This window comes from Pyrgilauda ruficollis, unplaced genomic scaffold, assembly GCF_017590135.1.
Source record: "Pyrgilauda ruficollis isolate IOZ18807 unplaced genomic scaffold, ASM1759013v1 scaffold29, whole genome shotgun sequence".
Taxonomy (NCBI): domain Eukaryota; kingdom Metazoa; phylum Chordata; class Aves; order Passeriformes; family Passeridae; genus Pyrgilauda; species Pyrgilauda ruficollis.
In genome coordinates this window covers 14749568-14766057 of record NW_024524266.1, presented here as the reverse complement: position 1 = coordinate 14766057, position 16490 = coordinate 14749568, and the positions used below count along the sequence as shown (strand labels likewise).

The following is a 16490-nucleotide window of genomic DNA, read 5'->3' as shown; positions in this document are numbered from 1 at the left end:
TGGATATGGTCACAAATGTTAGTCTGCTGGAGGTAGGAAGGCTCTGCAGAGGGCTCTGGACAGGCTGGATCAATGGGGTTCAAAAAGTGTCAGAGCTACAGGCTGGGGGAAGAGTGGCTGGAAAGGTGCCTGGAGGAAAAGGACCTGGGAGTGCTGGTCAACAGCAGCTGGACATGAGCCAGGTGTGCCCAGGGGGCCAGGGAGGCCAAAGGCCCCTGGCCTGGATCAGCAATAGTGTGGCAGCAGGACCAGGACAGGGATTGTCCCCTGTGCTCAGCACTGGTGAGGCCACACCTCAAATCCTGTGTCCAGTTTTGGGCCTCTCATTGCAGGAAGGGCATTGAGGGGCTGGAGTGAGTCCAGAGAAGGGCAGCAGAGCTGGGGAAGCGTTGGGAGAGTCAGTCCTGTGAGAAATGGCTGAGGAAGCTCTGAGTGTTCAGCCTGGAGAAAAGGAGGCTCAGGGGGACCTCACTGCCCTTTACAATAATGTGAAAGGAGGCTGTGATGAGGTGGAGTCTCTTCTGCCAGGTAACAAGTGACAGATGAGAGGAAACAGCCTCAAGTTGCACCAGAGCAGGTTTAGATTGGGTATTAGGGACATGTCTTCAGGGCAAGGGTTGTCAAGCATTGGAGCAGGCTGCCTAGGGAAGTGGTGGAGTTGCCATCCCTGTAGGTATTTATAAAACCTATAGATGCAGCTCCTGAGGACAGGAGTGTTTGACTTGGCAGTGCTGGGGTAGCAGTTGGAGTAAATGATCTTTGAGGTCTTCTCTAACCTAAATGATCCTATGGTTCTAATATGACGTGCTTAAATGTGAGTATTTGGAGTTTTTAGAGTTCAATTTATATTAGCAGTGACAACTTACCTCTAAAGGGTGGGTGTTTTTTCAGTTGCAACCTAATAAATTTGGCTTGCTAATACTTCTGTTCGCCAAGTTAAATTCCATTAGCAAGAAAGTGGTGATATAAATGACTTTGCCAAGAGCATATTAAAAAAAAATTGCTCCTTTGTGAAGATCCTTCACTTAAAATTTTAACTTTTTGCTGATAAAGGCTGTGGCCAAGTAATACAGAACTGAGCAATGAGTTGCAACCAAGAGGCTGGCAAACAGAAATTTACTAGGGTTTTTAAAAGGCTTTTTTTTTGTACCAGAAACTTGTCTTAAATAGAATCAAACAGATTAGGATATGCAGTCCCTTTTTATTAAGGAAGTATCCTGTAGGAAGACATACATTTCACATGTTTTCACGGCAATGCAAAATGTTGAGCTGGAGTTGATTTTTCAATATGGGATTGCCCTGCTAAAAATTACTGTGATTGACAGAAGACTAAAAGTGTGTGACAAAACTTGTGAAAAAGCTAAGATACAATGTCATAATAGGATGTATAAAATAAGAAGCCTTTGGATGTTCATGTCACTGGCATAGCATTTAAATAATCTTCAACTTACACTTTCTTTTTCTTTTCTGACAGGAAACTTTGATCCGAAAGCCACATGTAACTTCTATGATAACATAGAGCCTGGTCCTGTTGTGCCACCAAAGCCATATAAAAAAGGTAGGTCAACAAACAGGCATTATCACCAAATAGGCATTGAGTGAGGTATTTTTTCTTTTTTAAACAATCCCTATGGTGACAGGAAGTAGCTCTAGTTATTTAACTTTTCTGTCTGTAATTCAAACCAGAACATTTTTCTATAAGTGCAGTAATCCTGGCTTGAATTTGTTTTCCTCAGGCAGCTTGTTGTGTATGAATGTTCTGTTAATAACACCTTGATTATAAATAGTTATTCACTATTAGAAAAAAGAGCTGAAATAGCCAATGTGGGATCCTATGCTCTGATACTGAAAAAAACAGCTATCTTTTCCCTGAAAATGTTATGTGTGATAAGATTTACAATATTGTGTCTCCTCTTGCTGTAACTAGCATGTACTGCACTTGTTAGTGGAAAGGAAGCAGCTCTTCTGGATCAGTAATCCTACAGTCTCCCTAACTCTCCAAAGTTTGTAAATCGGTTCTGGTTGCTGATTACACTCCACAAAGGTTTCTGTAGGTGAATTTTGAATTCATATTAAGAAATTTTCCCCCTCCTTTGAAGCAAGTGTTTTATCCCTCAATGTAATGAAATTATTACTGTGTGGAAATTTAAAAGAAAGAGAAGGCTTAGAACTGCTGCTTGTGGCTCAAAGAAAAGATAATACTGGGAGGAGTTCCCTGCATCAGGTGGTAGTGTCCAGGAAAGCAGTAGCATCAGGTGAGCCATGGTGTGCCTGGCTGGAGTCACCTTAAATTGCAGTGATCATGCGGTTGATTAAGGAATTGTTAACCTTGTGGTGCTTGAAGACATTCTCTTAATTACACTACCATATTTAATGTATTAAAGCAAAATAATGTGCAAAACTCATGCAAAATAAGTTGTTTTATTTGGTAGTTAGGAAGATAGTGCCTTGTAAGGATTTGTACAATGAGCTTCCAGGTTTTGTCTGCCAGCTTATCAGAGATCACTTGTAGGGCTGCTGTACTGTATTCAGAGCTTGGATTGTTACATGGAGACATCAATTTATTTTTTTTCTTAAATAACAAATATTGTTTAATATTGAGCTGTTGGAGGTGTGGGCAGACAGACGGGTGTGGGCAGACAAGGGTGTGCTCTGTGCTGCCATCTGGCCAGTCAATGGCACGCAATCGAGTGCCCACACTGCCTGGCTTAGGAGGAATTTGTTGAGGTCAAGCACTGCTGATGTGACTGTGCAGCTTCTGGCCTGGACACTGCATCTAAGCAAAGAGGTTACTTTTATTTCCTTTGTTTGTCTCCGAAGACTTAAGTACTATCTGCACCAAGGTGGTTGTCAAGGTCTGCTGCATTTCTTAGCAGGTGGGGCAAATTACTTTGTGTGCAGTTACAAACTGCAGGCCTTTGTTAGACATGAGTTCACAGATATTTAGCAGTTGGGTATCCTAGGCATACCTTGTAGGTATGTGTTAATGTTAATAAATATTAACGTTTTCTAATGTGTTTCCACATCCTGGGAGTATTCCTTACTTAGAGTAGATAACCTAAGGTGTTGAGGTGGTGTCAGGAGACATAGAAAACTGAGTGCTTCTGTGGGTTAAAGCCTATTGTGTGATTTGCATACATACTGATTTTATGAGTGAAAACAGACTTAAATGCTGATTCATGTACATATATCCCTGCTTCAGAGGCATGAGGAAGAATTGTCTTGTATTGAAATAGGCCTGTCATTTTATTTTTAGATTGTATTCTTTTTCAGCCTGAATTAATGCTAGAAATAATATGTCTTTTGTTAGATTGCTTGAAGCAGCTAAGATGGAAGTAGTTTTCCCCTTCAGGTGAAGCAGGGTTATTGTAGTTAAGTATTTGGAAATAGACTGCTGTGTGTAAACCTTAACAGGATGGCACTGCAGTTCCTGTAACAAACTTACATGCTTTAAGCTATTAAACCTTTAGCAGTATCAGTGACCTTACAGGGATGAGTTCTCTTCTTGGTTTTAAGGTGTTACAGTTAAGTGCCTCTTTACAGAAGTGAAATATTCAAATATTCAGATTTCACAAACTGAATTATAAGTGCTTTAGGAGAAGGTTTCCATGTTTATTTTAAGGTAGACTGTTTGATTAGGTGACCTTTCAGTAGTGTGATCTTGATATTAATCCTTCTCTTCTGAAATAAAATGTTTTCTTTTGGCTTTTCTCTAGAGCATCAAAACAGCTCCAAACAGACTCCACGGACTCAACCAAGAGATGAAGACTTTGAAGGGGCCCCATGGAATTGTGGTAGCTGCACCTTTCTAAATCACCCAGCACTAAATCGCTGTGAGCAGTGTGAAATGCCACGATACACCTGAAATTCAGGAAAGGGCTGCACTGGGTTGAACACAGGCTCTCAAGCCAACAGCTGTAAGAGAAGGAAACATGGGGAACCTTTCAGTCCACCTGCCCGGCCTTTGCCAGTCAACAATCTTCATACTGCACGGGGTGGGAGTAATGTGTTGGGATGTTTCTGCTTCTGCTGCACTAGAAAATAAATGAATTAAGGGTTAAATTCCTTCCCATTGTAGTGAGCAAAGCAGAAAACGAAACCTGAAAATGTAAAGGATTAATTTTGAGAAGAATGTATGCAGGAAAGCAAATAACTACTGGTATTTATTCCTGTGGTTATAGTTACTGCTTAGTGGCTCTAAAAACAACCAACCCAAAACTACTGGTTTTTTAAAGAAAATTATAGGACTCTTAGTAACGGTGTGAAGTGTTACACTTAACCAGAAAAACTGAAGAGCCAGAGCTGACTTAACCTGGCCACAGCTAGCTGGAAAACAAAGGCTCCCTGTGCTTCTAGATTGTAAGCTACTGAAAAAGAAGACAGGTAAATGCAATGATAAATTTTGAAATGTATAAAAAAAACAAGGAGAAGGGTATTTGTAATTGCTGCTTTTTTTCAGGGTAACTTATGTCTACAAAAAATTGCTGTTTGAAATAGTGACCTGAGGTGACTAAATGAGGAACCGTGTGAGTGTTACAGAGAGTGTAATCAGAGGTAATTTTTTACAATTGCGTTTGCTTGTACAGTGCCCACCTGGCTGTGTCAACACTGGTAATAAACCGAGAATGAATTCTACCGCGTTGCGGATGAAAATCCTGCTGCATGCTTTCATTGGGCCGTCGTGTTTCCAAGCTCAAAGGATGCTTTTCTATACAGCCTTCTGAGCCTGTGCTGTGCAGCAGCACAGTGAGATATGCCATACGCAGGCTACTCCAGATTCCATTTGGAAGACTTGGGCTCAGCCATGGTTGTGTTTGAGAAGAGTTTGTACCCAGTTCCTTAGGCCTTTTCAGCTTCCAATTTGTGAAGAATTCGTGGTGTTTACAGCACAGAAGGTACTTTGTGGCCCAGATCAAAGTTAGCTGAAAAATTATTAATCAGCTCTTCAGTAAAGGTTTATTTGCACATTATTAATAAACCAGCCTGTACAAAATAGCAGATGCCAGATCCTGAAGAATTACACACTGCATTCTTTCTATTTTGGTCAGGAAATATTTGTCATAGGTTAAAGAACACAAGACTTGCAATTGAAAATCCTACTGGTACTTATCTGCCTATGATACACTGTATTCTAAAGGTGATGTTCAATCTGTCTGAATGCTTCAGGCTGCTGGAATAAAGCACCCGATACTTTGAGGTCAAACTTGGGTTTGGGCAGCTGAATGATTTTGTGACACAACTGTGTGACTGAGCAGGGTGTTCTGTGTACTGGTCAGGGGCTGGTACAGTGCATTTGAGTTTTTATGGTATAACTTCATCACAATTCAGAGATGCAGCCAAGCATTTCAGCTGAATTATGGTAATTGACTTGCTAAAGGAAAATTTGCTATTAACTTTACCATGAGAGTTTGAAACTGCTTCATTTTAAGCTGTTCTTAGCTCATGGCAGCCACATCCATATTGTCAATTACCACAGTTCACTCGATGTGTGATAACATGCTAAGCTGTGGTAGAACAATCATATGTCTGAATCCTTATTTAAAATAAAGCAGCATTTGCAAGGGGTGGGTGGAGAAAAACTCATCTTTACTGCATTGCTCAATCTGGTGTCTTCTTTCCCCACAGTTTATAAAGACAACAGTAAGAACCAAACTGTTGATCTTAGATGAGGAACCAATATTTTATCTGGCATTTTTCAATATGTTCTTGCACTAAATCTTCAGGATAATTTAAAATAAGCTAAGAGATCTCCAGCAATCAGTGTGCACCACTAATGAGCAAAACTAAGTCAAAGGCATCAGAGATACTTTTCCTTCCTTCCTAGTGATTTACACTGCTGTGAGGGGAACTCATCACATGTGGAAGGGGGTAAGAAAGTTACTGTCAGTTACTGTCAGCTGAAATTAAAAGCCAGGTATTAATTTTGTGCATGTCAGTGGACAGTTTGACAAAACTGAGAACTAGGAAACAGATGAGCAGAAGCATTGCTGCTATCAGCTGTATAACAAATGACTCCAAACAATACCAGTAACTTCATGACTTTTCTATCCTGATGCCTTTGCCATTGTATTATTTCAATTTTCTGTTCCTTTGTACTTCTGGTGAAATTCTAGAAGCATTTGTTTTTGCTGGAATTACAAAAAAGATAGCAACTGAAGTGACAGTCAGCAAATGAGAGTAGGGGTGTCATGCAAAAATACAGTTGTGCCATTTTTAGACAGAATAGATGCTACTTCAAAGGAGGAGGTGCAAATATGCATTCAGTCCAAACATGCCCTGAACTGCAATAACCTTACATGGAGACTTGCAAATCTTAGTCCCAGCTTCACCAGAGGAAGAGAAGGAGGGCTGCCACCACAGCAAGATACTCATTGGAAGAGTGAGTGAGCGCCATTAAATTGAAAAATAAGTCCTTTGTACCAATAACTTTACTCGTTTTTATAATTACTCTCATTTGTTGCTTGTACAAACAAACAAAGAAAACCCCACACCCTTCTGTTGTATTCTTTTACTTGTAAATGCCCATACTCAGACGTTAATAGTAAAGACTTGACATGGTGCTTGAAGATTTCTAGTTTGTTAGAATGTAATTGTATTTAAATATTGGAAGATCCATTTTCCTTCTGAAAGCAGGTGATGCCATCCAAACCCCAACTGAATTGTAGATTATACCAAAAAGATTGGTTTATGGAATATTTATTGAATGCACATAAAACCCTAATGTCAGCTGGCAACAAAATGCACTGTATTGTATAAAACTTGTGTGTGTGTGTGAGAGAGAGAGAAAGAATGTTGGGATGCTGATGCTGTTGTATTGAGTTAATGCACTACTTGTGTTTTCTTTCTTCCTTAATGACTCAGCTTTCCCTCAACCATGCTACTAGATTGGTAGAGTTTGTAACTGACTTGGACATTCAGTTTTTCAAAATTATCTCACTGTTCATTGAAATTTTATAAAGCTTATTTTATATTTACTGTGCTATTAAGATGAATTCCCTTTAATTATAGGATACTGCTGTAGTTCTTTAAAAGTTTATTTAGAGTGGGACTTGTGGAAAATTGTTCAGAACATAGTAAACCAAAAGAAATCCTGGACTTTGGATCTACTTTTAATTTGATGTAATTATTAGTCTTGTTTGGGTGAAGAGGAAGGGGGCGGGAAAGGAAAATGAAAGGAAGTACATTTACATTTGTAAAATGTAGTCTTAGATTGAATTGTGTATCTGTGTGTCTGTGGTATGTGTGTGTTTCCCTTGAAAAATGGGAGGTGTGGTAAAAAGGTGTAATAATTCTTAAAAGAGCTGGTCTCAGTACTTTCTGATTATGATATGCTACTGAATCATGTTTGTTTTTATTTTTAAACCCAGCTTTTCTCTCAGTTACTTTATCTCTCCCAGCTATACATCTCTCACTTTGATTTCTAAACACTTTTTCAATTTCTAAATACTTCTACATTTAATATTGATTGTAAAATCCCTTGAAACTGAAATAGAAATACTTGAGTTGAAATGGGGACAAGATAAAAACAATAAAGAATGTTTTAAAAAAGAATGTGAGAATATTAAATATGTTAAAAACAAGCTTGTCATCAGGATGATAGTTCTTTTAAAATCCAGTGTACCCTAGAATGTGAACATGACTATCCTGATGAGAAGTGGATAGTTGGAAATAAAGAATTCAACAGCCAATTTGGTACCACAGAATTGATGTGTTCTGTACTGCAGTGACTCCAAATTCCCCAAGGAAGGAGGACATGCACAGGTATCACATCTCACAGTCAGTACTGTCTCTGTGTGCAGCTGCATTTGTTTTCATTTCAAAAAGTCAATCTACATGAACCCAGACATGACTGAGTTTTGCCACATTTCTTCAGTTGGGGCTTTCATTGCTGTATATGTCCATAAATGCAAATATTTTTCTTGGAATAATCAGAAATCAATGGAGTTAATGCAATATTATAATCCTGGATTTCCAGTATCTTTGAAACCAATTTTAAAAAACTGTGTTCTTGAAACTTATTTATTTAAGGTGGCACCAGTGTATCTAATCCATACTTCCTGCTGTGTGAAACCCTGTTAAATTTTTTCATTAAAAAAAGAAGACACGATCTTGTTTAATCCTGTATATATGGTGTCTACATTCTAGATTTGTGTATGCTGTGAATGAACTTATTACTAAGAGATGAAATTGTATAAAAGCATTCAGAGGCTATGCATGCATGGTACCTCCAGAAAGTGCATACTCCAAGTTGCAGATTCCTGCAAAAATAAATTAATAAAACTAAGCAAACATCACATCCTGCATTTGTTCTTGTATGTAGTAGGAAACATTTTTAAAGTACAGCCTTTTTAGGCCTTCATAGCCTGATTGTTTCTGGTCTCCCACTTGGACCTGTAGCTGTAGCAAGTTTGTTTCAGTGCTTTTGGGGTTTTTGTTTTGGTGATCATTAGGCAATTGCTGAATATTGACCTGGGTCCAAATCCTGTTCCTATGAATGTGAATGAGCAGGAATCCCATGTAGATGACGGATGTTCTGTGCAGTTTCTGGTTTGGAAACAGGTCGTAGCATGTTCAGGGCGTGAGGTTGGCCTCAGCACTCCTCCCTTACGTGTGACAGAAGGTTGTTCTAGAGCAGCTTTACCTGCTGTAGCCTGGGTGATGGGCTGCAGTGCAGGAGTCCCTCTGCTGCTTTAACCTCTTGGAAAGGCACTGCTCTGGGAGAGGGGGAGAGGTGGAAGTGCACAGATGTGAGTGCAGGCAGGTGCTAGGGCAGTGTTTCCATGGCCTCCATGGCATCAGCTCTCCACAGCTGAGGAGCTCTGGAGCTGTGCCCCTGCTGGGTTCTGGTCACACACACTGAAGGTCCTTCAGCGCCTTTCCGCTCAAACCTGCCGCACTCCCGTCAGGAAACACAGGTAAGAACTTCATTCCGCATTCCTTTTGCTAAGTTGACTTTATCACAGTTTCAGGAGCCGTTTATATTTTAATTAAGCATTTGAATTTTTTTTTCACTTTAGATCATTGCAGTTGAAATGGATTTGGAAAAAAAAAAAACCAAAAAACACCAACTTACCAAAGTTGAGATGCCTGTAAAGTATGTTGTGCTAATGGAAACCATGCAGAGCCAAAAGACACAAGCCTAACAAGTGGTCACCATTTTTTGATGTTTCCCTGAAGTCATGAGGAGGCAGGTCTGCCTGAATTACATAAAACTGGTTGATTAATTCTTCAGAATAACTTGGTTTTGGCAGCAGTGAACCATGTCTTAAACCTGTGGCTCTTTGAAAGATAGTTTGTCCTGTGGTCTGGTAAATATTCCTGGAATGTAGTGCTGCTGCCTCTAGTGAGTGTAGTCCATGCTGTGATGGGTAGGTGCTGTGCATTCTTTATTGCACCATCTCTGGTTGTAAGTGCACTTTTTTGAAGGAGGTGGTTGATTCCTGGTTTTGTCTTAACAACTGGACTCAAAGTGTAATGTACTCAGTGGACTACCTGAATTTTTATGGAAACCTTTTAGAGTCGTTAAAGAAGGGGCTTTGTTAATTTTATCTGGAAGGGTCTGTGATTATGACATGATCTAGTTTGACAGCAGAGCCAGGCCAGACCTGCAAAAACCTTTTTCAGGGGCACCACTCTGCTTCAGAAAATATTCTGTTTCTCTAGAAAACAGTAATGTATTGAGTTAAACAAAACCCAAAAAAACAAACAAAAAAACTCTGCAGGTAATTTTCCAGATAGGCAAGACTTATAACCTTGCACATATTTGCTGCTTTTGCAAGCTCCATTTTGAAAATACAGAGTCATTGTTCCTTCTTCCTTCTTGAAGTTAACAAAATGTCTCTTGCCAGGTTAGCTTAAAAATTAAGTCAACATGGTTCCATTACTGCTTTAGAAACTAAGCCACAAAGCCTGGGAATTAAAGATGTGCAATGCAGGTGCTGCTTTGCTTTTGACTAAAGACTTCTTATTTTTTTAGAAGAATTTTAGGAAAAGAAGTTTAGGGAAAATATGGAATACTTCAGGAAAAAAGCTGCTAGGTGGGAAAAGTTTTCATGGGTTTGAATGTGGTATTCTGATTCCAGACTGGTGCAGCCCCACAGCGTGTTCTGCAGTTGGTGCCAAGCTCTGGTGTTGGTTGCAGTGACAGAATAGTCGCAGCTCAGGTATTTATCCCAAACTCTCAGTGGCTCTCTGCTGGATTGGTCTAAAGTATCCTGAACCAGTCTTGCACATGGCTTGGGGGATTATGTTTTATTTCCCCTGAAATCATTACCCTGTACTTTTGAACCATTGAGTTAAATCCTATGATTTTGCAAGACAGAGGTTGCTTTTGGCAGTACCCTGTGTGCTGGGGAGTGCCTGGTGCCACTGCCCACAGTCAGGTCCACGTGGGGGTGACACAAACACACTTTCCAGGTGGGTGATGGGAGTAAGCAGGGTCTGAGAAAACTTTGTAGAGAAGAACTTGTGCTTTATGAGAGCTGGTGAATCCTTCCTTCTAATTAAGTTTCTGTATGTGCCTTGCTTTGCTTGGCACATACAGAAACATGGTGAGATCTGTTGTGGTGGAGAGCCTTGGGTGACTTCCATCACCACAGATCCTGAAGCCTCATGTCTTGGTTGCTGTTCCAAGTAACTGATTTTACATTTCCCCCAGCCTCCATTTGTCTCAAAACTGATTGTTCATAAACCAGACATCCTTTTATCTTTTTTGATGCCGGGCATCCTCGCTGGCTGTGATTGTGTGCTCCCACCTGTGCGGGATCCACTGAGAGGATCATCCCATGGCAGCACAGCAATAACAGGGAGTTACACTAAATATGGCTGCACTATTTCAGTATTCTGGGTGAGACTGAAATCATCTGTGCACCAAGGAGGGAAATGCAGATGTTTTCATGAGCTATAAAAACCACCAAGTGTGTGGAATTCCCATGTGGTGGTGCCTGGCTTTAAAAATGAAAGCGAGTTTATTGCAGCAATGAATGCAGAGTGTGTAAATGTTTCCCAGTAGTTTTCAAAACTGTTCCTTAAAACTGGAAGTGAAAGATAACCACTTTGCTCTTTTTCCAGCTTGCAAATTCTACTGGCATCACATTTGTTCTAGAAAGGAAATTGTTTTGAAAGAAATTCTCTGCCCTGACAAATGAGGGAACCTTTTCCATATCCAGAGGAATAACTTACTGTCTCCCAGATACTAACTCTGTCTTGTCTGGGTTTTTCTAGCTTGTGTAGAAGTTCACGTTGTTGAAAGCTCATGTTCTTTCTCAGCTATCACATTTTTCCACCTGCCTTTGCCAGTTGCAGGCAAAGGCCTCTCCAGGCTCCTGTGTGTCACTGCCCCTGTCACTGCCCTGTGACATACACACACACACACGTGTGTCACCTGGATGTTGTGATTCCCCTGTCATGCCACTTGCTTATGGGAAGAGGTCAATAGCTGTGCTGTGTCATTAGGATTCAGAAATCCCAGCACCCTCAAACATGGGCTCTTCTCATGGTCCTGGTCACTTCTCAGAGCATCTGCTTCTCTGTCTCTGATACTAGGGCAGCCAGTCTGAACTACTCCTTTTGAAACTGTGCAGATTAAGAGTTTAGTGACAGAATTCGTGAAGAACTACAGCCAGTTGCTATTTTTATTGATAATATTGATAGTATTGAGGTGTGAGAAGAGTAAGGTGATAGTTAGGAATATCAAAAGAAAGATGTGTTGATACTTTGGTGTTGTTATTTACATTAAATATTGTAATGTTCAAGACATTGGGATTAACTTCTGGTAGTGGTTATCTTTCCAGGTGGCTGTTATGAAAGCAGAGTAGAGGGAGACAGTCTGTTCCCTGGACCTGCTGGCCTCTCCTCTTTTATACAGCCCAGGACACCATTTGTTTTCTGGGCTATAAGTGCCCAGGCCAGCTCAAGGCCAGCCTCTGGTCCAGCAGCTCTCCCAAGTCCTTTTCTGCAGCACTGCTCACAGTGAGCTCTTCCCCCAGCCTGTGCTGCTGCCTGGGATTGCCCAGGCCAGGTGCAGCACCAGCCCTTGTTAAACTGCATGAGATTCCCATGGTCCCATTGCTTAAGCTTGTCCAGGTCCCTCTGTCTGCTCTACTGTCCAGGTTTGTCACCTGCATCACTCAGCCTGGTGTCATCTGCAACATGCTGTGGGGGCACTTGATCACCAAGTTTGCCATTACTGTCACTGTGCCCTTATTGCCCTCATCCCAAAAGCCATGAAAAACGGTCAGATAAAATATAAATTATACTTTCATTATTTTGTAATAAAGAAATGGTGACTAAAGAGCCTAATTTTCTATCTGATTTCCTCTTTCCTACTCAAGGGGGTGCACAGCACAGTGCAGTTCGTTAGCTCAGGGATGAGTCTCAGGAATGTGCCAACATAAACATCATACAAGTAGCATGTTCAGTTTGCCACCATTTCAAATATCAGGAGTGAAAAGTCTGCAGCAGATTAAGCCCCTTCGTGTGCTGTAGGAAGAGATACAATCTAGATTAAGGCTCTAAATGTCACAACTTCACTGAATAAACTTTTTACTTTTTTTCTTTTTCCTTATTTTTTGATTTTTTTTTTTTTTTAGGTAAGGCTGCCCGATGTGCTGCAGTAATTCTGAAAGTTGCGCTAGTAGCACTAAATCTATATGATTTGGTTTTGCTCATCAGCTTTGACAGGAGAAGATGCTGGTAAAATCTAAAACTCCTTCAAGACAAACTTGTTCGTCTTCAGGTCACATTTATTCCCACACTGCAATAGTTCAGGATTTCTAACAGGTTAATCCCAAAGCCCTTTTCTAAAATTTCAGACATTCCCTACAAAGAGCAACAATATCACTTGAGCGCTGAAACAGTGCCCTGTTCCTCCCAGGAGGAGGAATGGGAGGAGTCGGAGGTAAGATCTCCAGCTCTGTGTCCATGGGAGCAGTTAAAACCTGATCTGCTTCCATCACTTTTATCATCCCTGACAGATTTTGAAAGCAAAACCAATATGAATTAGTCTCAATTTACATTGGTGTCATGCACGGGCCTCTCCAAGGTAATTGGTTCTTTTGTTTCTCACTTTCCAATATACAGAGTTTTGCAGTTGCTGTGGTGCTGTTCAGTGAAAGACAAAGCCTCCTAATACCCAGTGTAAATCTCTCCTAGTGCAGTTTTGAACCACTTCCACTGACACATCAGTGTCCACAGTGAGCTGCAGGACCTAAGAACTATCAGTAAAAGATTTCTTGAATTGGAAAGGGCTTGCAGCTGTCCAGAGATTTACCTGGGCAAAGTAATTTAAAGGAATTGAAGCCCTAGAGATGAACTCATACAATTGCTCTGCAGCATCTCCTGGGTCCTGAAGGTGTCTAAAACCAATCAGCACTTCTACTGTGCCCAAACACTTGATCCTGCATCCAAATAAACCAGAATGGCCTGGAAAAATAGGTAAAGAGTGGTGTCAGTGTCTAGTGAAACCTGATCATTGCAATATTTGTGTAACAGCCTGAAAGTCAGGGAAAGGAGGATACAGCAACTGTGCTTCTTAACTTCTTGTTCAGTTCTACCTGCAGAGAAATCAACTTTTTGCCTTCTGGGAATTGACTTCTGGTGCTTATAGTGTGTATAATGTTTGTGTTCTCAGCATCTGAGACTGCAGTGGGCATTAATCTGTGAGCCAAGCCCAGCTGCTTCTAAGGCAGTTACCAATATTTGCTTGTAACACCAAGGCTGCCACTCAGCCAAAGCTATCCATTCCAAATCCTGGCAAAACCACACATTACAAGGGTAAATTTCTGGAATATGACAAAGTGCACCTTGATAATGTCATGGAATAAATTTAGATTCAGAGACAGGCATCGTGTCTGTAGGTATGAGGCTCTCAGGGTGGTGTCTTGTCTTTCTAGGGGATTAGTGGTCAGTTTTACTGAATTTCATGGAGATCCACATGCACAGCCCCTGTGCAGAGCAAACCTGCTGATATCATCAGTCCTTTGCTAGAGGCAGTAAAATTACCAAGTACAAAAATGCTGAGCACCCTTCTCTGGAGGTCAGCCCTGCTGCTGTGTCACTTGTTAAAGCTGAGATAAGCCATAAGCCAAAAGAATGCCTGGAAAGCTTTCCTATCCCTCTCTCCCAAGCAGACTCATCACACAGTTCCATTAATCCTGAGCTGGGATAATGAAGTACTTTCCTGACAGAACAAGGGAAGGAAGCTATTTTTGAGCAGTTCAGCAGCTGACCTTCAAGAGGACAGCATCAAAGCCAACACATTCCCACAATATCCTCTGCCAGCAGCAGAGTGTTGCTGCTGCCCCCCGGAAGGGGTGAACCACAGGAACAAACCCTGCACTGGCCCAGTGTCACTCACCAGGAGCTGAGCCCAAACCTGCCACAATCCTGGTGTGACCCCAGCCATGGCATTGGGCACCCTGCCAGAAAACACCCTCACTGCTTCCCTGATCAGTCCTATGCACCAAAATTAATTCTGTACAATCTTCATCTCAGTGCAAACCATTGGGCAGCTGCTGGAGGAAATCATTGGCAACAAGTCATAGTTCATTGTTAAAAACACCTACATCAACTTCTAGGTGCTATTAGAAAAATCCACTTTAACGAATGCCAATATAATGTGAATTAACTTCTTTATAGAATTACACAATCATAGAATATCCTGAGTTGGAAGGGACCTACAAGGGTCATCCAAGACCAGTTCCTTATGATTTACATATACTGGTTAAAGAAAAGGTTCAGTATGTATAACACAAGCCTTGAAAATAAAGGAAATCAGCCTTTCCTACATCAAAACTAGAAATGAACAAATTATCATCATTAATGTACTGAGGTAAAAGAAAACATGACCCCCCCTCTGTGGACAGATAAAATATGCCTAACTGGTCATTACCATTTATCATGAAATTAAAATAGGTAAATGGAAAGTCTTATTAAATACAGAAGATCAAGGTAAAAGATGTTTGCCTTCAGTCCATTCAAATTGAATTATACCCCACACTGGATATGCATCAGCTCAGCCAAAAACAGCTGTGAAATTGCTGGGACTGAGCCTGTGCAGAGCAGCCCCAATTTAACTATTACTTTATTATGGCATGAGTTTATGCTCACAAGAAATCATGTCTTCAGTATCAAGCCTGCAGTGGCATTTTTCACACTGAAACAGAGCCTCCTGCACAAAACTGATTTCATTAAAATTCTTAGGGTAAGGTACAAGGAGAAGATTTCAAAACCAAGCTACAAAGGGAAATTAAAAAATCTGCCTCCCTCCAAAACTTCTGCAAGCATCAAGTTTGTCACAGGCATGCTGTCTGTATTACTGCCCCAAATTAGAGCCTTGGGGTAAATAAAACAGCAGTCTCACAGGTTTTAACAGTATTTTGTCTTATCTGAAGATATCTGAATTTAGGATATTCATGTAATTCTGCCTGAAACAACTTGGAACACAAGCAAAACATTTACTGAGAGCTGCCTAGTGCTGATTTGGATGTGTGACAACTCCTAAGGTTCTTTACAGGAATATTTACGAGAATGCAAGTTGCAGAGTGGCCAGCAGTCAATGTTCTGTGTGCATTCCTGGAATATCTGAACTGCAGCACTTACAGAGATTACAACACAGAGTAAAAGGGTATTAGCCTGGAACACGCAGGTCTATTTATAGAAGCCAATTTTATTTAGCAGGAAAATATGGAATAAATCAGCTCTAATGCAAGTTCTGATTTTCAGCACTAAAGCACATTTTCAATAATGGAAAATTAAGGGAAGAGTATTAATGGAAAAAGTCTCTTTGGTTCATGTGCTCAGTTCTCTTTTCAATGAGAAAAATAGTTTTTTGTCCATGTCTTCTACAGATCTCAGTACTTCCTTTTCATTCTATTTGTTACTTGCTTTGTCAGCTTGCACTGTGTACATTAAGAAAGGCAGCAAATGTTGGTGCCAAAACACAGAGGTTACTTCATCTTGTAAACACAATGACAAGACATTTAGAGCAAGGTTGAATGTCATCAATGGAAATAGCAAATACCTACAAGTCCATTTTTTCTCCCTTTCATCCTGACAGGAATAATTACTGTTTAAAGTTCTCTACCTGAAGACCTATAATCTTCAGAAGAAATCAACAGAATAATCACATCTTTCAAAACTGAGAAGAAATTAAACTGTACAACCTAAATTTTCCCACGTTGTCTGGCAAAACCTGTCAATAATATAAGAGGAAGCAGTTGTCTGATTAAAAGAGCAAAAGAAGCATTTTTTCACAAAGAGAAAATATCTTCAGAGCAGATTCTGTGTAAATTACACGCCTTAGACACTGGAAGAATATAAAAGATGCTAGGGTTGAGTTTCAGGTTCACTGTAACTCTCTTTTACTGCCGCTCACAGAATTATTAAAGCAGACATTCATCTCAAAGCCCTTGTCAAATAATTCCTATCTGCAGGGAAAGTTTGAAATTATTTTTTTCAAAGAAAGCCTGAATACCATCTCTATTAACTGG

General features: G+C 40.5%; 1 protein-coding gene across 7 annotated transcripts in view; it reads left to right on the top strand.

Annotated features, from left to right (window-relative positions):
• TAB3 (TGF-beta activated kinase 1 (MAP3K7) binding protein 3) overlaps positions 1–8294 on the top strand; it is a 43406-nt gene extending 35112 nt beyond the window's left edge. For 6 of the 7 annotated variants that reach the window (XM_041472267.1, XM_041472271.1, XM_041472270.1 and 3 more), the window contains 2 exons: positions 1475–1558; positions 3717–8294. In XM_041472267.1, coding sequence (XP_041328201.1) covers positions 1475–1558; positions 3717–3865 — 233 coding nt within the window. In that variant the 3' untranslated portion in view covers positions 3866–8294. Of the gene's footprint in view, positions 1–1474; positions 1559–3716 lie in introns of those variants that run through there. The other variant, XR_005955515.1, reaches the window with a different exon arrangement.
• The last annotated feature ends 8196 nt before the right edge of the window (positions 8295–16490 follow it).